This window comes from Chaetodon auriga, chromosome 16, assembly GCF_051107435.1.
Source record: "Chaetodon auriga isolate fChaAug3 chromosome 16, fChaAug3.hap1, whole genome shotgun sequence".
Taxonomy (NCBI): domain Eukaryota; kingdom Metazoa; phylum Chordata; class Actinopteri; order Chaetodontiformes; family Chaetodontidae; genus Chaetodon; species Chaetodon auriga.
This window is the reverse complement of record NC_135089.1, coordinates 15662967-15681874: the sequence shown is the minus strand read 5'-3', so window position 1 is coordinate 15681874 and position 18908 is coordinate 15662967. Positions and strand designations below refer to the sequence as shown.

Genomic DNA, 18908 nt, shown 5'->3' with positions numbered 1-18908 from the left:
TGTTTACTCAAAAGTTTCCGATGGCATGCTTGCACTAAGTGGTGTTTTTCCCCAGCGGTGTATGCAGGGCCGGTTTTGCTGCATGATACTGCATTACTCAAGGTTTAATTAAAGTGGGGTAATTTACAGAAAAGACGCCAAAATTGGTCTTACAAAATTGTAGGTAGCAATTTACATCCAAAATTCCTGAATTATCCATCCACCAGAAATAGCCTGCAACCACAACAAATTGAACGCACTGTCACTGCACTTGGCGGAAAAGAACACTTTCAACTCTTTTTTCAAGTAAAGTGCCGCATGTATCCTGCACACATAAAAATCTAGTAAAGATTATAATAATTGCGGCAATACAAACTGTGGTGCAAAACTGTAAATCAGTTACAACAACTTGCAAAACGCTACCAACTCAAAATTAATTTTACCATTGTGCAGGACAGCAAACGCCCGATTATGAATTATCCCTCTATCAAGGCAGCGTCCATACTATCACTCAGCTGGTCCATATCTGCAGTGCTGAGAGCAGACCGTTCATGGCTGAAACTAACGAGCATTCAGACCCTGAGTAAATAGCGCCACCTGGTGGACCAATGTACCAGTACTACTGTCGAACTCGGTCTTGGACCGTATACACCGTCCGGGGTTGCAGTTGGGCGTTTTATAATTACAGACACACTCTCGTGTATCTCGTCTTACGTTATGTTTAGTAATGTTAACTATTAAACCATTTGGATTTTTTTCTGTCCAGCCTACCAAGAACTCTTCGGACGGATGGATTATCTCATACGAGTCATATATGAACTTGTACAGTGTTCATGGGCGTCCCCTAATATTATCGGGTAATTTTTCTGTTGTCCAAAGTTAGACGTTTGTATGATACGCACAGTCCCTTTCACGCATGTACATTTTGAATTAATTAGAGGGGTTGATAAATAAGATCTCATACTATTATAATAATGATGATGAACTTCATTTATGAGGCTTTTTTCAAAACATATTAGATTAGACCACATTATGTATACTGTCTTCATTTTCCTTATTCTTGCAGCAATTTTCATGGCAAAACTTGCACTCTCTTGCAAGCTTCAGTAATGGGATATTTTCACTGAGGTTCTTTTGTGTCAATACTATGACGGAAGTGTCGAACAGCCAATGAAATTCTGAGAACATACCTAAAGCCCACCCTGCAGTGCCTGTATCGCCAATTGTTTTCGACATCTGGTGTGATGGGTGGGCTTAAGCGCATAACACGGTTGTCTGCGTTGTATATATGCCGACGTTGGCAACCTGGAAAAATAGTTAGCCAAGCTTATCTTCACAGAGACTAGCAAGAGGGAGCAACGTTATATTGTAGTGCGAAATAGTGAAAAGCTAAGAGTATACATGAATTTGCTCACGTAATCCTTCATACAGTGCCCAGATAATAATCATTTGACACATTGAAGGGAAATTTTCATCGAGTTTGGTGCATTAAATGGAGGAGAAGAAGGAAGACGGAGACTCGGAGATACAGGAACACGGACCCGAGCACTGGTTCTCAAAATGGGAGCGGCAGTGCTTGGCCGAAGCGGAGCAAAGGGAGCCGAGCGAGGAGGAGGCCGACAATGACCAGGATAAACTGTGGCATCTCTTCCAGAACTCCGCCACTGCCGTGGCACAGTTATACAAAGGTTCAAGGCAGCGCTTTCTGTTTGCTTGTTGGTCTAACGATACTTACATTGCCACTACACCTTTGGCTTGGTGATTAGCAACCTGGCTAGTTACCGGGCGTTACTGTGAACTAACGTTAGCGGCAGTATCTGTACAGTGCTAGCTAGCTCGCTAGCAAACTCGCTGCCCACTACTGGGTAACGTTTACAGCTGATTTTGCAATGCTAAATTTAGCTAGCTTGCGTTAGCCAGTGACAAAAATTAGTTATGAACTCAAATCCGATGTTATAACACCTGTTTCGATTGTCAAACAATCGTATCTGGTTTGACAGACGTAATTAAAGTGTCTTACGTTAACATGAATTTCTTTGCCAATAAGAGAGCGTGTTGACGCCAAGTTAGACAGTAGCGGATAGCTAACGTAACGTTAGCCAAGCTAGTTACAAAATGGCGATGGTAACAACAATCGTAGCTACGCGACATTCCCAGATGACAGTCTGTTGTGTGCTGTCAGTGTAACCATCTGTTATGCCAGACGCGATTAGCGTTTGAAATGTGCCGTAAAGATACAAAGTTAACAGCACAGAAGTGTACACTTGCTTTTAAACGCCCGGTTTGCTGCTGAGTGAGTAGTTTGTTTAGCAACGCGTAGCCAGCGTTATAATCACAAAATGGCGAGGATAGTATTGGTTCGCTATGGAAATAATGGTTTGTCTACAATCTGCTATGGCCGTGGTGTTCTCAGACACAACAAATTCCTGTCCACATTGACAGAGCTGGACTTGTGAAGTCTATCCATGTTTGGCATGGACATGTTTGACACGGCTTTGCAACTTTACTGCTGAGAGGGCAGTTAAGTTGGTGTGTCGGTGCTTTCTTGCTTAACAAGCTGCTGCCAAGCTGGCCATCTAGCGCTGGCTGACAGTTATTTTTATGCCAAACCCTGTTCGTTCAAATGTAGATGCAAGACAAAATGGCGAATGAAAACGATCTTCACTTCAGTCCCGTAATCACTCAGCTGTTGTGCCTCTCAGGTGTTTTGTTGTCCTTTGGTCACATTAATCAAGAGAGCTTGCTTTCAAAATGCTGACTATTGTCAAGTGTAGAATCCAAACATATTTCCCTCTTTCCTCCCACAGACAGAGTATGTCATCAGCAGGGCCTCTCACTGTGGGTGCCATTTCAGAACTCTGCCACAGCAGTTACCAACCTCTACAAAGGTATTTAACCACATCCCTCTTCTCTCCATCCATGCGCCTTTGAGTGTGATTTATTGCTCTGCCAACTGCTACATCTACAGTACTTGTGTTTCTTTATCCCATCTGTATAGGCTGTAGTCGACAGTCATTGTGCTTGTAGATGTAAACATGTTTTAATTGACAGGCTCATCCAGCAAGTGGCAAACAGACCTTGTCATTTTCACTCTTATCAGCTCCACATTGATCAGTCTGTCAGAGGGCTTGTAGGTTTTTCTGTGTTGGTGAAAGACACAGTGTTGCAGTGTTCATTGTTGGGTAAACAAAAACAAAATGGACTGCATTTTTGAACTTGTTCACAACAATGTCAAGAATTCACCAGTGAAACAAAGGTGATTTGTTGTAGTAACAACAAGCTCGCACTGGACTTGACTCTTAATTTTAGCAGTCTGCCTCCCAAAAAATGGGCAAACGACGGCAAAGTAGAGAAGCGCTAGCAAGTGATGAGTAGTTGGCAACTTCTGGGAGTAATTTGCTGTTGATTGGCCAGTCATGCGGGTCACTGCTAAAAGTACCATTCACATTTGTTTGGCTTCGGAATAGATGATGATGAACAGTGATTGGTATTTTTATGATATCATCACAGAGAGTGTGGAGGCCCATCAGAGAAGCTTCGATCGGGGCATCCAGATAGGCCACCAACGGCGTAATAAGGTGAGTCTTGTTCCTCCGTTACTTTTTGTGAGGCACCTCCAGTCTCAAGTTGTGATATTACACCTCCCTGAAATCAAACCATGGCAAACTGATGGATGAATCACTCTTGTACTTGACTGCAGGACATGTTGGCCTGGGTGAAAAAGCGCAGGAGAACCATTCGTAGGGAGGATCTTATCAGCTTTCTGTGCGGAAAAGCACCACCACACAGGAGTAGCAGGGCCAACCCCCGGCTGGCCATGGTGGCCCCCAGCCGGGCTAATTCACCAGCTGAGACCGGCTCATCTGTGGAAGCAGACCTCCAGCCCTTCAGAGAGGCCATAGCACTGCATGGTGAGGATACCTATTTGCAAGCCTGGCTCACAGCTTACACACCAGTCGTCATTCTAGCCACCTAATCAGAAACTTGATGTACAGCCTAAGAGGCAGCTGCATCATTAGAGAATCAGTGGTACTGCTGGTCTTAAAGGCTTCTGATGTTGCATATCTGTTTTTGTGTGTGGGCATGCTCACAGACACACAGTGTGGGTGGGACCTACTGATTCCACATATGTAATAGATTTAAGGTTCCTTGGAAACATACTGTAGAGTGGATGCGAGATGAGATATTTTTTATGAATATGAAACAAAATATAACACATACACTTTGTGTGCGTGTGTCTCAGAAAGCATATTTGTCCTTCAGCCACCATACTCTGCCACATGTGGCTTAGAGATAAGGGTATGTTTTGCAAAGTTGTGTAAGTACTGGCCAGTGGTGAAAAGGGCCTCACGTTGTTAGCCCCTCGTGTGTGTGTGTGTGTGTGTGTGTCTGTGAGACAGACAGAGCGGTAACCCCTCACTAAACCAAAAGCCAAGTTTTGTTTTAATTATCTGGATTTTAACTATGCAGCTGCTTCTGTTTGTAATTCATTAAAGTATGTCGGCATTTCTGTCTTGCTGTCAGCACAGTTGAATATTCAGAAGTTTATCTGAAGATTCTCACGTTTTAAAGGGGCCATTTTAGGGTGTAGCTGAGGTTGGGGTGGATGATGTTAGGAATTTCGTGGTTTAGGTTACAGACACACAAGTTTGGTCTGTGGCTGGAGGTTTCAGTGTGTCTCCTGTTGGGACCAAGACAGTATTTTGATTTACACGGACAAATCACATTTCTTTCAACTGTCTCCATGCACCTCTCAGGCAATCAGTATCACAGATTTTTGTTCAGTGTGGCAGCACAAACTTGATGTATTTTAAACTTCACCACTGTGGTGAAGACAAGTGTGAAAGCCTTTTTGTCTGTTGTATTACAAATGAGAAAGTTGCATCAGGAGTCAAGTACATACTGTACTTGTTCATTGAGACAGCTTTTCATTCTTAAAGTTGGGCAATAGAAATGGCTTCTTAATTGTTGTACCACATTGTGGTTTGAAGTGAGACCTGTCACCTAAGGTCACAGGCACTGTTGTGAACAGAAATCTTTGTGCAGCTGTGCATGTTTTTTTTTTAATCGAGTAATTTTCTTCAGTTTTGGTAAAGCTTTGGCATAAAGGGGTGATCTGTGTGTTTGTGAGATTGCTGCTTCCAGTGTTGTTTCATGGCAAACATCCTAATGATACCACTCTGAAGAAGCTTGAACCTGAACCCCGTCCCCTTCTCAAATTCAAAATAGAGGCAGAAACGGACACTGACATACAGCCTGAGCCAGTGACTTTGACAAATGAAGCCCTGTCAAAGAACTGTTTACTTGCTGTGTCCTTCCCCATTACATGTGAATGTCTATGCTAGCCACACATTTTGATAGCCCCTAACTGGTTATGTTTCGTCACAGAGAGAAAAGTGACATGTCTGTAACATCTTTAAATAAGGTCTAAGATGAATACACGCAGGCTTTGATCACTGACATGGAAAAGCATTGCCTGTGCCTGTAAACATTCTCCCTGGAAAGATGCACATACTATCTTTCTGCCCTGGTGTGTCAGCACCACTTTATCAGTTTCATACAAATATGTTGTTGAGTATTGGCTTGATGCATCCCTGATGTGCTTGCTTGTTTGCAATTCACTGTTGTTACACTAAAAAGACAGCATGACTGTACGTGTAGTCAGTAAATAATGGAGACAGGTGGTAGCAGCTGCTCTTAAACTTACTGTTGTATTGCAACGTGCTGTTTTTTTAAAGACATTTTTTTTATTCAGGATGTCAAGCTTTCTGTGAAATCGCTTGTTTATCTGTCTTGTTTCTCCATCCAGTGATGCCACTTGTCTGTTGCCGCTCTCTCCCCTCTGTCCGATCTCCTCCTTCCACAGGTCTGAGCGGAGCCATGGCGAGTATCAGTGTGCGCTCTGGTGCTCCAGGGTCTCCCACACATGTGAGCGGGAGCAGCAGTAACGGAGGTGGTGCTGGTGGAGGTGGTTCTTCCGGCTCGGGGCCGGTGTGTCGCAGCAGGCGTAATGGGCTCCAAGACGTCGACCTGAACACTTTCATCTCAGAGGAGATGGCACTTCATCTGGACTCTACAGGCTCCGCCTCTGGAGGGGGAGGAACCAGGAAACGAAACTCCACCCAGTGTAGTGATGTCATCACAGACTCCCCTACACACAAACGCAACAGGATGATCTGATCTGCTGCCTGCCTATGTGTGTGAGGAGGATGGGGGGAGCCTTCAAAGCCAAGGCTAGGAGAGGGGGATGGATGGGCTTATGTGGGACCGATGTGCAGACGGACAGACAGACGTTCGGATGCCTGGCTGTGCAAAAGAACCCGGGCTGAAACGAAAACAGGGACTGAAGCTCTGAGCTTGGATGATTCAGATGTTGAATGAATTCTGTTCCTTGTCTCCTTTCCTTACATTATTACTACAATTCACCAAACACTTGAGAGAGTGTGTGTGTGTGTGTGTTTGTGTGTGTGTGTGTGTGTGTGTGTGAGTGAGTGAGTGAGTGAGTGAGTGAGAGAGAGAGAGAGTGTGAGTGACTGGGAGGGCTGGGAGGGCTGGGAGACATCTCGCGCTCCTCGGTCATGGCTGCCCTGGAAAGGAGACAGCGAAGGAAGCCACCAACTCATCCTGGGATGCAGACAGTTGTCAAAGTGAGAATGCACTCAGCTGCTTGACAAGTAAAAGCCACTTGATCCTTGACACGTTTGTGCCCTTCCCTCCCTTAACCTCACCCATCCTCACCCACCACCTTAATAAGGAAGTGAGGGCCATGATCAAATCGTCTCACTCAGTGAATCAAGATGCTCGCCAAATGTCGGACCCAACTCTGTGAGAGACTCACCTCTGGGTCAGACAACCACCACCTGCTCTTTCTGTTACGTCATCATCGCAGCTCTCGGTTGATGTTGCCTGTCAGTGGTGGAGCTACGTGGTTCAGTGGGAGTACATCTGTGGCATCATCCTGCCTCACCTGCCGCTTGGAACCAGTTACATTTCTCTGGCTACTAGTTAGACGGCAGTTAACCACCAGTAGCAGGCCATCGATGTTTGGACATTTTGACCTTATTCTCTGCTAACTTCTGTGCTTCAACCGTGGCTTGATTTAGATCAGCCCGTCGCCCTTTTTTGTTTTTAATTCTTCAACCACCAGTGTTAAAATTCTAGGTTTGTTGCCACTGTTTGCAGCAGTGATAGCCAAGTTAATTTTGCATTCTTTCTCCACCTTGTTTATTTTTTTTTTGTTGTTGTTGAGGATAATGGAAAGGAAAACTTTTTATTTTATTTTATTTTTTGTGTATACAGCTTCTCAGACAGCCCGTTTGCCGACTGGGGCGCCCTCTCCCCCTTTACCCTAGTCTTATTATGAAAGCAGCTGCTGTTTTATGTGATCTTGTGATTATTCTGATGAGCTGCAATAAGGATTTTTGCACTTAGCTTTCACCTCTAACTCATGCAAACAAATCGGCTCTTCCATTGTATCCCAGTTGTAGCCTTGTCCAACCTAAACAGGTCCACACATTACTTACTGGTTGGTGCTTAGAAAATACTTTGTATGAGTAGAAATGGAGCTCTCACGCACGCCGCTGGTGTCAACGTCCTTTCAAGAGTGTTGATGAAGCGGTGGAGCGTTTCTGCGCGTGAACTCTGCTTGTATTCAGAGACTCCGAGTCCTTCCCCGTCTGACAATTGATTTAACTTATCGGAAGATAATCGGTGCTGTAAAGAGGGTAACTCACAGAAATGTTCTTTCAAAGGTAGCGTTTCTCAACAGACCCAGCAAGCCTGCCAGCCAGTGCACACGAGGCACGAGATAATTTGGCTAGAGTGTTGGATCGGGTGTTGGGACACTGTCTGCTTTTTGTATTAGGGCTGTGTGCATTAATATGACGTGGCTGGGTTTGATTTTACGTGGTACAGGATGATGCAACTCGGGGCTTGTTTCGTTCTTAATATGGTCGTTGCCTTCCATCCTTCTATAAAGGAGTCAATAGGAGACGCTGATATCACACGAGTCAGAAACTTGGGTATATTTAGCAGTTTGTAATGTAACGTAACTGGTACTGATTTTTGGCTTATTTTTGGGTCGTAATGAAAGATTATTGGAGTTAAATCTAAACTTGTTTGTGGGTGTAATAAACTCAAATTGATGGAATATGCTTGCATTTAGCATAGGAAGCTAACAAAGTGTGAGTGATTAAAAATATTTTGAGTTGTCTAGTTATGAAATCCAGTATTTCCAGTGATGCCCTGCTGTAGTAGTGATACAGTCAGTTGTGAGTGGGTTGGCTGGAGCGTAAGCCCCTCGGCTTCACCCGTCGCACCCGCCATAGCTGACTCGTGGGATGTCAGTGTTTCCTCCTCCTTTTCCACACTTTTGTTGACTTGTTCACTCCCCTTCACCATTATGACCCGAAAAGTGAGTTTTCTTTTGTTGTGTAAATCATGCCAGTTTTTAACTTCTGTTACATTTTGGTCACAGATTTCATTTTTATGTTATAGGTCGGCTTTTTATTCATACGCAATTACTGGCTTGTCAGTGAAAGAAAAGAACCAGGCTGAGATTCATTATAATTCTGTCAAAATGAACCGAGAGTTCCACATTTAGGAGTTTGTTCCTGCATACATGTGAAACCACTGAATTTGATGAAAGCGTAAAACCTTGTATTGGGAAAGGGAGATTTGATTTGCCTATAGAGAGCCTCTGATTACTGTGAAGGGGGGCCGGCAAGTGGTTGAAAAATGTATCTTTTGCAAAAACAAAAACAAAAACAAAAAAAAAGAGAGAAAAAAGAAAAAAAACTGAAAAAAGCAAGCAGTGTCTTGGTCTTGTAAGTTCTGGTTAGCTTCAGCTTTCACAGGGCTGATGAATATGTAACATAGGAAGGATCCGTGTTTCTTGAATAGGAACTTCTCCCTAAACATCGCGCTTGGAGTCCATCACAGTCTCAGCCCCTGCAGAGGGCTCTTGGTGGACCATGGTGTTCGGGTCTGACCTGGCGGCCTGTCCACGGGCTCTTCATTAAGTCAGAGGAATGCATTTAGAATATTTTGGTTGTGTTTCTTTCTCCAGACACTTTCCTCACTGTTTTGTGTCGAGCACTCCACGTTGGCATTAGTAGCATTCATGGCTGAAACCAAATGGCGCATTTAGCTGCAGATGAGTCGTCGTAACCTCCCTGTGTTTCTGTTGCATGACAACATGTCAGTTAAAGGGAAAATGTGAAGTGTCTGCCAACAGGAAAAATGATCTAAAATTCAGACCATCAATGGATAGTTTCCCCCACCCCCACCCCAGAAAAAAATCTGGACTAAAGAGCAGGATTGTGCCGTCTTTCCAATCCAAACCTGCAGCATTGACGCCCATTGATTAGCCTGGTTATGTTAGAGGGGGCTCTTTTTCTTTTCTTTTCTTTTCTTTTCTTCGCCTGAGCCGGTCACTGGCCTTCATCCACGTCGTTTCAAAAGGCTGACTCATGCCACGTGTCTCTGGAGCCAACACTATTATCAGCTGTTTCTTGATACTTATTTGTTTAAAAAGTAATAAATGGCTAATCTATATACTTAACATTAATTGTTGGTATGATATATGTGGTTCACATTGTGAAAGAAATAAAACCATTGAGTTGCAATTGGATTGACTATGTTTCATTAAAAAAATGAATAAAATGGAGAGTTTGGTTTTATTTGATCGCCCCACAGGCCATTGTCTGTTAGCGTGCAGCTCTTGAGCTTTTGGAAAACAAGTAGAGCAGTTCACATTCATCCGAGTGATCAGCTGACAGTAAATGATCAAGTTGGGACGTCCTTGCTGCGTTCGCAAGTGTATATTTTGTGAACTCTAGAACTTGTGCTGCAGGTTTGCCCCGTACCTGCAGGTTCATCTACATCACAGTTGGATCAAAGCAAATACCTGAGATGCGTTTGAAACATGGTGGAACTGGCCCTGAAGCAGGTCTGGCTTTTTCTGAACTCTGCTCTCTGAGTTTTCAGACCATTGATTTCTGCAATGAGCTATTGAAGGCTCAAGGATGACATGGCTGGATGAGGATGGGTATTTGTCTTAGAATGAAGCTCTGCTGTCGGCCACTAGGTGGTGCTAGACAGCAGCATTTGAAAGATATGCCTAAAAAGTGTCTACATGGGGAAATGTGGGGATGTAAACAATGCAAGATTGAAACTTTGAGAAAAAAATGGCTTTGCTTGACTTCAAGAATACAAACCACAATTTATCCACAAGAAAACTCCTCAGGGCACTTTTAAAGGTGCTAGCTACTAGCCTAAATATGCAAGAAGTTATGTTTGCATTCAGTTTTCTGTTTAAACACTGTAGCAGTGATCATACATTATAATCCAAGATAAATCCTCTGGAGCTGTTATTGTAGAGTCAGACAAAAATAAATAAAGCTTGTAAAGTTAGTGGAGGATGAGGTGGGGAACAGTTTTGTAGCGTAGGACAGGACAGAGCTGAGCCCATAGCTGCAGGTGTTCAGTTGTATTTATTGAATTGGTGCATTATTTTAGATGTTGGCTCTGTGCAGAGCACAGAGGGCTGTCCTGCACACAGACACGTTCAACTCAACAACAACATGAATGAAAAATCCAAACAGTATTAAATAAGCTTTAAGACAAATTACATAAGCCAGCAAAGGAGAAAGCAAACATTGTTCAACATCAAAGTACAATGATAGATTAAAACAAGACAACTTCACAAATTGTGACTGATGAGTGTTCTACTGTGGACATGAATGATGAACATGTACAGCCATCATCCTCAAACAACTGTTGTAGCTATTGCCTTGGTCCATGGGTGGTATTTTACAAGCTGTGTTTCCACATTCTTCAAACGCCTCCACCGTTCACCTCCCTCTGATAGCTCCTCCACCTCCTCATCTTCACCTACAGCTGCTGTCAGAGCGAAGCCAGCCGCAACAGAGGTCCTCGAGTTTCTCCACAGCGCACCGACCAGACTACGCCGACATACTACTATGGAAAATCAAAACCCGAAAAATATCTAAAAGTGAGCGCTGCAGATTGAGGATTTTTATCTGTGCCCTTGAAGGCATCTCAGACTGGCTGGGATAGTAAACATAAGTGTGCCTTAGAGGATTTCTGGAATTAAAAGACTTTTCACTGCAACGTGGAGCTTTCTGCAGCTTTAATAGATTTTATTAACTGATTTAGAATCATGTAAGGGCTCCTGATTGGACCAAACGTTTTTCCTTTGGGCAAAGAAACTCTGGGCCTCGGGGAGCAGAAGGTGAGATCTCAGAGTCCATTTCAGTCTGAAGAGGGAGCCCGGCCTGGAGCAGGCTGGGAAGGGTGCGGATCCTGCAGAGGGTTTCGGGGCTGGACTCAGATCTGGCTGAGGGGCAGGAACTTCTGGTAGTAACTCTTGGTTACATCAATCATCAGGTCCTGCGTGCACTCTGGAAGCTCTCCTGAAAACAGACCTGAGAGAAAGAAAGACATGAAGAAGACATGTTAGATGAACAGGAAGTGGAGGAGAGAGTTAAAGGGGGTGTGTTTGTGGTGTTTCTGACCTGGGCATCCAGAGAAGACGGTAAAAGGCGGCACCACAGTCTCAGGAGGGAGCACGGTGTTGTCTAGGATCTTGCAGCAGTCCTTCAGCACACAGCGACGACCCTGAACACAACACACAAAACGAAAGCAAGAGCAAGTTAAACATCTGCTACTGAGTCAAACGCTTCAGCTGACTTCAAGTGTTTTCTTCTCTTTGCTTATCACACAATGATAAACCATGGATGGTGGACAATATCACAGCAAGCATACATATAGAGTAAAGAAGGGTCTTGTGCTGATCAGGGACCTTGTTACAGTTTTGTTATCCATCTGCACAACTTTGAATATATTTCTTGGGATTGTATCAATTGAATGACATCAGTATCAAGAACTACAGTGAAGAACACACACGTGTAGTACAAAATCCCAGAAGATACACGATACTTTGAACAGAATAAACAGCTCAATTGTAACAGAATTTTATCCCTTTTTTAATCACTGAACGTGTTTCATCTCACAGGTCTGTGTCTGTGCTCAAAGCTGGCGCTGTGCTGCTGTGTTCAGTTCATCTCAACATGACTCCCATGTGACTGTTTCACCGCAGGCCAGAGGAGACAGAGCCTCTGTTTATGTCCTCGCTTGCTTGATCAACTTGGTTTTGTGTGTGTGTGTGTGTGTGTGTTTTCATCCCACTCACTATGACACAGTTCTTGCCAATGTGGACATAGGAACCGATCTGTGCTGCGTTGACCACACAGTCCTCCTCAATGAAGACGTGGTCTCCGATGTGTAGCGGGAAGAACGCCACTCTGGAGGAAGACAGTGAGGGTGGAGAGAGAGAGGAAGTTCAGGCGCAGCAACCAGGAAATTAAGGACACAAAGTAAATCTGTAGTTCTGCCTGTTATTCCCTGATGCAAATGCAGCCAGGTGGTCAGAGTATTTGTCGTACAGTACTCGATTGATTGATTGATAAGTCAGCTGACAGACAATCAATCTGCTCTTTTGAAAATCAATTTCAGTCATTTTCTGAGCAGACATGCCAAACTCTTCTGTTTCAGACTGCTGTTTGGGCAAAATATGACATCTGAAAATGTCACTTTTGTCTGAGACGTTGTGAAAAGCAGTTTGCAGTATTTTCTCACACTTTATAGAGAAAATGATTGGCAAAATAATCAGATGAATTGATAATGAAAATGTTAGTTTCAACCTTACAATTGTGTGATGTATTAATACAGTACTGACACTTACACTTAATTATGGGAATATTGTTTTGGTCCCAGAGACTACATCAGTGTTTCACCCAATCAGTGCTTCCAAAAGCCCACAACGACGTCCTGTTACGTTTCCCCTCAAAACAAACTTAATGGCGGTCGCTGGTAGAGGAAACTAACAAAAAAAAACCCAACAAACTCCACTCAACACAAAATGGGCCTCTTGGGGTCTAAAAGGTGATGGGGAATAACTTATCCACACACCCACTAATTCTATCAAAATGATAGAAGAACAAAAGAAACGAGCCCAAAAACAAAAACTGAGAGTCACTAAAAAGGAGGGAGTGAAATTCTGGAAACGAAAGAATCACTACAGTTTAAGACCATTCACACACACATTCATCAATGCCACACGCAAAACCAGGAGAGCCAACTGAAGGTGTTAACTCTCCGGTATCACACACACAACTAGAGCAGAGCCACAAGCCTCCTTTTATAGAGCAGCCCGGCTGATTCGTTCCAGCTGCGCTAATGAGTGCAGGTGCCATCAATAGGTGCACATCATTGAAGGGGTGGAGCTTACTGCCTACCTTCCACCGTAACAGTCCTCAGATGTCTTGTTTTGACCACAACTCAAATATATTCAATTCACTATCATAGAGGAGTAAAGACACTAGAAAATATCCACATTTAAGAAGCTGGAATCAGAGAATTTGAGTTTATTTTCTTTAAAATGTACTGTAATCGAGTGAAAAAAAAAATACAAGCATAATATAAATTTCATTAAAATATTTGGTTTTGTCAGTTTGGGCCAGCTGTAGCTTCAGTGTTAGCCGTAAGAAAAGGATGGTTTACCCTTTGCTGAACTTTTTGAAAGGTGGTCGAATGACGCTCCGGCTCTTCACCACGCAGTGTCTGCCCACCCTGACATTAGCCAGGTCGCCTCTGATGATGCAGTCATTCATGACAATCGTCTGGAGGACAGAACAAAGACACAAACACACACAGTTTAAACCCTGCCAGAAAGCTGTGTAACCCAGTGGCAGGCAGGTGTGTTTTCCTTACTTTGCCATTGAGGACGATGTTTTGACTCCCACACAGCACTGACTGCCTGCTCACTTTGTTGCCAGAAGCCTGAAATCAAACAACAGAAATGGTTAATAACTGTACTGAAGTGTCTTTTGTGCCTTTACTGTCTATCTAGAGTGAGCACAAACGATGATTTTAGTTATCCAACGCCCAACGCCCCGTTCAGCGTCAGTTAGCCAAATAGCAAGCGACTAGCTAGCTAACAGCGGCTCATAATCAAACACATTACCGTCTCAATGTACTCCGCTTTGTTGTACAGTATTTCAGACAACTCCATGGCTGTGAATTTGGTAAAATGCTGAAGACAACGGGTATAATTGGGTAATAATAACTAACGCATCTATCTCTTTCTGCTCTCTACTTTGCTGTCTGCTCGCTCAGCTTCTCCTCCTCTGCCTACTCTGTTGAATGGATTTTCAGACAAAACAAGTTGTGCGTCAAATCATCGATGAGTTTTCTTATGCTAAAAAAAAAGAAACAGTTCCCTGGCATTTGTTATATCCCACTTGCTGCGTTTAATAGTTGGGGTGTGTATAAAGCGTTGGATTTATCTGCTCCTTCAGGTCATTTGGCTTTCTAATTATTAAACTACTCATCACTAATGTTATTCTGTGATTGATTGGTCTTACCTGAGCTGATTCCTTGCTCCTCAACACTTTTACCATTTATTAAAGCAAATGTTAATAATTGTGCATATTTGCATTGTATATTTCGTAAATGACACTGTAGAACGCATAAATAAATCAAAATATTCGAAATAAATACACAGCTTGTGTTGTACGCATGCGTGCCGCACGGAGCCCTTGACTCCGTTTCTTCTTCGCGTTGCACGCTGGGAAGTACCAATCACTTTTCTCCGTCATGGCGGCTCGTGTCCTGCAGCACTGTGTCCGCTCGCTCGCCCGGCCCTCGCTGAGGCTTACCTCCGGCAACCTGGCAGTCAGAGCTGCTGCCGTCCCAGCAGCAGCTATCCACCGACCTCTCTCCTTCGCCGCAGACAGCCGGAGGACGCGGTGGCTCGGTCAGAGCCAGGTGAGTCTCCCGTAACATTGAAGAGCCGTGGCCTAGCGTTCGCTGCTGTGACCTACCGACGCCTTTCAAAACTGTCAGGCAAACCCAGCCTGCTGAAAGTTCATGGTGGCATGCGAGCAATTTATTTTACCGTGAGTGAAAATCTGTTGGGGTGATATCCCGACTGGAATCCCTGAAAGCCTCTAACGTCATATTTTTTAATTACACAACGGCCATGTTTTGCCTGGCTAACTAGCTACCGAGCTAGTTAGCAAGTTTGGTGAGTTCATTTATGTTGTTGCCGCTTTTACACCTGCAGCCTGGAGTCATATGGATGCCTCAACACAACCCAAGCGTCTTCTAACACAATATAGCCAATTCTAGCCAAGCAACAGCTAATGATTTCTGGCCAGATAAGCATGGTATTTGAACTATAAATCACTGCTGCGTCGTGTAAATACTTTTATAACGTGTGATGTTGTTAGCTTAATAACGACTTAGCGACTTATTCAGTGATGGCAAGTTGCCCGCAATAAGGATGATGACAGGCTGTGCTTGTATGTGAAGGGAGATGAAAACATCCTGTTGATTGTCTACATTTACAGGAAAGAGTATGACAGTCGTCTCACCAATTTCTTGTTAATTACTGAATTATTTGTCCATCCTGTATGTATGGGATCCTCCTGTCACTCTTGAGCTACAGCCTTGTACAGTTTGTGTTTCTAATAGTATGACCCACAGATGGGAAGTTCGCCTAAATAGCTTCAAGCTCCGTCATGAGCTGGTGTCTCTTTCTGAAATATCACCACACATTTCCATGACCTCTGTCCACCTCACCGCCCCTGCTCCTGACCCTCTCCACCTCTTTGTCTTCCTCTTCAGATCCCCTCAGTGGGCGTGTTGTGCCGACAGTATGGAGACCTGCCCCCCCTCACCATAGAGAGCATCAAAGATCGTGTCATGTACGTCCTCAAGCTCTACGACAAGATCAACCCTGAGAAGGTGAGAGCGAGCACTGATGAGTAAAGAAACTATCACTGTACAGTGGTCACAACAGGTTGCATGTGACGTTTCCATATGTGGAGAAAATCCTCTGGAATCTTTGAATTTGAGTGTTGCTGCTAATGAGAAACTTAAATTGTATGAATGTTCGTCAGTACTTGTTTGGAATATCCCTGATTCACATTCAGATCATGATAGTGGTAAATTCTATTTGTGACGTTTTTGTTACGTTCTGCTCCACAGCTGCAGACGACCTCCCACTTCATGAAAGACCTGGGTCTGGACAGCCTGGACCAGGTGGAGATCATCATGGCCATGGAGGATGAGTTTGGTGAGTGTCTGTCGGTGTGCCAGCTTGTACTTGTAGCTGCTTGTCTGTCAGGGTGCACAGTATTACACATTTAGAGTTACAAGGGTTGAGAACTGAAAATTCGGTTCCAACTTAGACCAGAGTCCAAAGTGCAAAGAATTTGGTACCGATAAAAATTAGACTTGTGTTTCTGCTCATCATTTCCTAAACATTTTAACCGGTTATTATTGCGAACACAGGCTCTGTATCTGCAAGCACGTGGCTATCTGTCACAACCTATTAATGTCACTCATCAGCACAATGGAGTGTCTGCGAGGGTTAGGGTGAGCGAGCGGCAGAGCTGCTAGGGAAGTGAGTAGGGAAAGGATGAGAAATGTAATAACAAGATTTTATGGTGTAAATTGAGTTTGCAGGTTATAAGGTTTCTGGAGCTAGAGTGTGTTGAGAGTGCAGACCAGTGTATTTCTGTGTGTGTATTTCTGTGTGTGTGCGCACTGTGAACGGCACAGTAACTGTAGACGCTGCAGCTGATAATGTGTTACCAGCCCATTGATATATAATAACAATTATTTTACTTGATCAATTTGAAGGGACATATTCCTGTGATCTCTGTTATGGATAGATTATTTTTAGTATTTTTTTTTTTTTTAATGAGAACACTTAATCGTTAAGTTTATCTGATAAATGAGGAATCACCAATCTGGATACGTGGTGTTCATGGGACCAGGTGAAACAGTGGCGATGACCTCTGTGGTGTGTTTGAGTGTAACTTTCGGCTGATCACGGGATCTTGTACTGTGTGTTTTTGTGCAGGCTTTGAGATCCCTGACGCAGAAGCCGAGAAGCTGATGAGTCCTGACGAGATTGTACAGTATATCGCAGACAAGAAGGACGTTTATGAATAATCTGTTCTACGGCTCACCACACACGTGAGTCTCTGTCCGCCATGCTTTCTTTCCCTCCTTTCTGCCTTATCACCATCTCAATCACATACATAAACACACACACGTGTTCTGTTCTGTGTCATCACTCATTGATATTTTGTGTTTGTTCCAGAGAGGTTGACCCCAGCGTGACCCCACAGGAAGTACTCGTGAAGCAGATGGACACCAAACCATTCTCCACCTCCTCCCTTCAGCTCTTCTGTCCATAGCGGCGTTGTTGGCTGCCGTGTCTTGTGTTTGACTATTTAAGTAAACGTGCTTTGGGAGCTTGGAGATAAAACAAATTATTAAACAAGGTTTCATCACAGGTTTGTCTTCTTCCAGCTCCACCCTGTGGTTCCGATGTATTATTTCTCATGAGTAGTTCAATAAAGACACACAGTGTATATATGTGCGTCTGCTGTGGTGTTCATTTCCATATGACTGGAGAGGCGTGTGCTAAAAAACCTGAGGAGGATCCACTGAGTTCATTATATGTTCAAATTACTGCCAGTTCACAGATCAAATGAAGAGAAGCAGATTCACGATGAGGGAAAACTCAATAATTCAAAGCAGAGGAGTACAGAATTAGATTGGTCTGAAGTGTTAAAATAACCTTATGTGCCGGAATGTTACTATGTACATTTACTAAAGTACTGTACTAGTTTTGAGGCACTTCCTGACAGCTGTCGTTACAAGTTACTTTTCAGGTTAACAACTTGAGATCTCAGGAATTTTTCATCTTTTCTAGAAAACTTGTCAAATGCCTGTCGATGCTCTACACAGTAAAACATGATGATGCTTAATATAAAATAAATTTGTAGCTTTGATGCTACCAAAGGCTTCAACGTGTTAAAAATCAAAGTTGATGAATTGTTCTTTTGCTCAGAGCTAAAAACATGGCAAGTTCAGATGGCAGAGAGTAATGTAAGGAAACTGTACATAAGATTTTTTTAAAATAGAAATTAGAGGATTGAATTATTATTATTGTTTTAAACAATAAACAGATGAGGAGAAAGAAAGACTCCTGGAGGCAACCACTAAGTCACTGTTAGTCTTTTATTGAGGGTTGTACCCAAGTTTTACAGCTTTGTATGACGGCTGCAGGAGCCAGAGGGTTACAAACAGTAATCAGTATACGAGTACAGCCAACAGAAGACCTACTACCTACTACTCTACACCTTAGTACAGATTCTCTTAAGAGCACTAAAATCCAGAAAAATAAGAGGAAAAAAAAATACAGAACAAACCAAGCAACAAAGGAAGGAGAATAAAAAGATTAAATGAAACCAAACGAATAGACAGCATCAGAGGAGACATTCATTTAGAGCACACTGGAGTTGGTTTTCTATACCTTGTAATATCAGGCGACTTCGTTTTTGTGAATTTTTATACCCATACAAATAAAGATTGTCCTTCAAAAAGTGCAGTTTCCCCCAAAAGTTTAAGATAAAATCCTTTGATGACCCAAGGAAGACGTTTGAAAATAAAAAGGTACTTCCTGTTTTGTTTGTCAGAGAGGAAAACTTCCTCTCCTTGATTATAGACACTGTACGTTTATATTCTCATATATATATATATATATATATTATATATAGTTTCAACAGTCTCCCAAAGCAATGTGCATAATAGGTTTACAGGTGATCCAACTACACACTGTGGATTGATAGAATCTCTATAAAAAACATTGTAGTTGTGTAAAATTTGCAGTTTCACCGGCCTCACTCCCCTCGGCGTATCGAGGAGGAGACGAGCTGTGAGAAGAAACAAATGAACGTTGCAAATCTTAAACCTGTCCTCCTCTCCTGCTACAACTGGCCCGACGGTTGCTAGGTAATAAAGGTTTTTTCAGTTTTTATTATTAT

General features: G+C 43.2%; 3 protein-coding genes across 3 annotated transcripts; 2 read left to right on the top strand and 1 right to left on the bottom strand.

Annotated features, from left to right (window-relative positions):
- The first annotated feature begins 1294 nt into the window (after nt 1-1294).
- On the top strand, nt 1295-8728 carry hapstr1a (HUWE1 associated protein modifying stress responses a). Its single transcript, XM_076752006.1, has 5 exons — nt 1295-1667; nt 2787-2867; nt 3490-3557; nt 3680-3890; nt 5846-8728. Exons 1-5 carry the CDS (start codon nt 1472-1474, stop codon nt 6157-6159), a joined length of 870 nt encoding a protein of 289 aa, XP_076608121.1. The 5' UTR covers nt 1295-1471; the 3' UTR covers nt 6160-8728.
- A 1725-nt stretch (nt 8729-10453) lies between these two features.
- Nucleotides 10454-14410, bottom strand: dctn5 (dynactin 5). The gene is made up of 6 exons (XM_076752005.1): nt 14027-14410; nt 13774-13842; nt 13564-13682; nt 12194-12305; nt 11517-11619; nt 10454-11426 (listed from the first exon to the last, which is right to left on the bottom strand). Exons 1-6 carry the CDS (start codon nt 14072-14074, stop codon nt 11329-11331), a joined length of 549 nt encoding a protein of 182 aa, XP_076608120.1. The 5' UTR covers nt 14075-14410; the 3' UTR covers nt 10454-11328.
- A 214-nt stretch (nt 14411-14624) lies between these two features.
- On the top strand, nt 14625-17452 carry LOC143333508 (acyl carrier protein, mitochondrial-like). The gene is made up of 5 exons (XM_076751557.1): nt 14625-14829; nt 15691-15810; nt 16054-16141; nt 16934-17049; nt 17177-17452. The coding sequence occupies exons 1-4, from the start codon at nt 14659-14661 to the stop codon at nt 17023-17025; spliced, it is 471 nt and encodes a 156-aa protein (XP_076607672.1). The 5' UTR covers nt 14625-14658; the 3' UTR covers nt 17026-17049; nt 17177-17452.
- Nucleotides 17453-18908: the final 1456 nt, after the last annotated feature.

What these genes read in the sequence shown, in the direction of transcription:
- hapstr1a (XM_076752006.1), top strand. Translation starts at nt 1,472, where the DNA reads ATGGAGGAGAAGAAGGAAGACGGAGACTCGGAGATACAGGAACACGGA. An exon ending in GCCACCAACGGCGTAATAAG is followed by an intron (nt 3,558 to 3,679) that starts GTGAGTCTTGTT and finishes ACTTGACTGCAG; the next exon opens with GACATGTTGGCCTGGGTGAA. An exon ending in AGAGGCCATAGCACTGCATG is followed by an intron (nt 3,891 to 5,845) that starts GTGAGGATACCT and finishes CTCCTTCCACAG; the next exon opens with GTCTGAGCGGAGCCATGGCG.
- dctn5 (XM_076752005.1), bottom strand. Translation starts at nt 14,074, where the DNA reads ATGGAGTTGTCTGAAATACTGTACAACAAAGCGGAGTACATTGAGACG. An exon ending in AAGCGGAGTACATTGAGACG is followed by an intron (nt 13,843 to 14,026) that starts GTAATGTGTTTG and finishes GTTTGATTTCAG; the next exon opens with GCTTCTGGCAACAAAGTGAG. An exon ending in ACATCGTCCTCAATGGCAAA is followed by an intron (nt 13,683 to 13,773) that starts GTAAGGAAAACA and finishes TCTGTCCTCCAG; the next exon opens with ACGATTGTCATGAATGACTG.
- LOC143333508 (XM_076751557.1), top strand. Translation starts at nt 14,659, where the DNA reads ATGGCGGCTCGTGTCCTGCAGCACTGTGTCCGCTCGCTCGCCCGGCCC. An exon ending in GGTGGCTCGGTCAGAGCCAG is followed by an intron (nt 14,830 to 15,690) that starts GTGAGTCTCCCG and finishes CTTCCTCTTCAG; the next exon opens with ATCCCCTCAGTGGGCGTGTT. An exon ending in ACAAGATCAACCCTGAGAAG is followed by an intron (nt 15,811 to 16,053) that starts GTGAGAGCGAGC and finishes TCTGCTCCACAG; the next exon opens with CTGCAGACGACCTCCCACTT.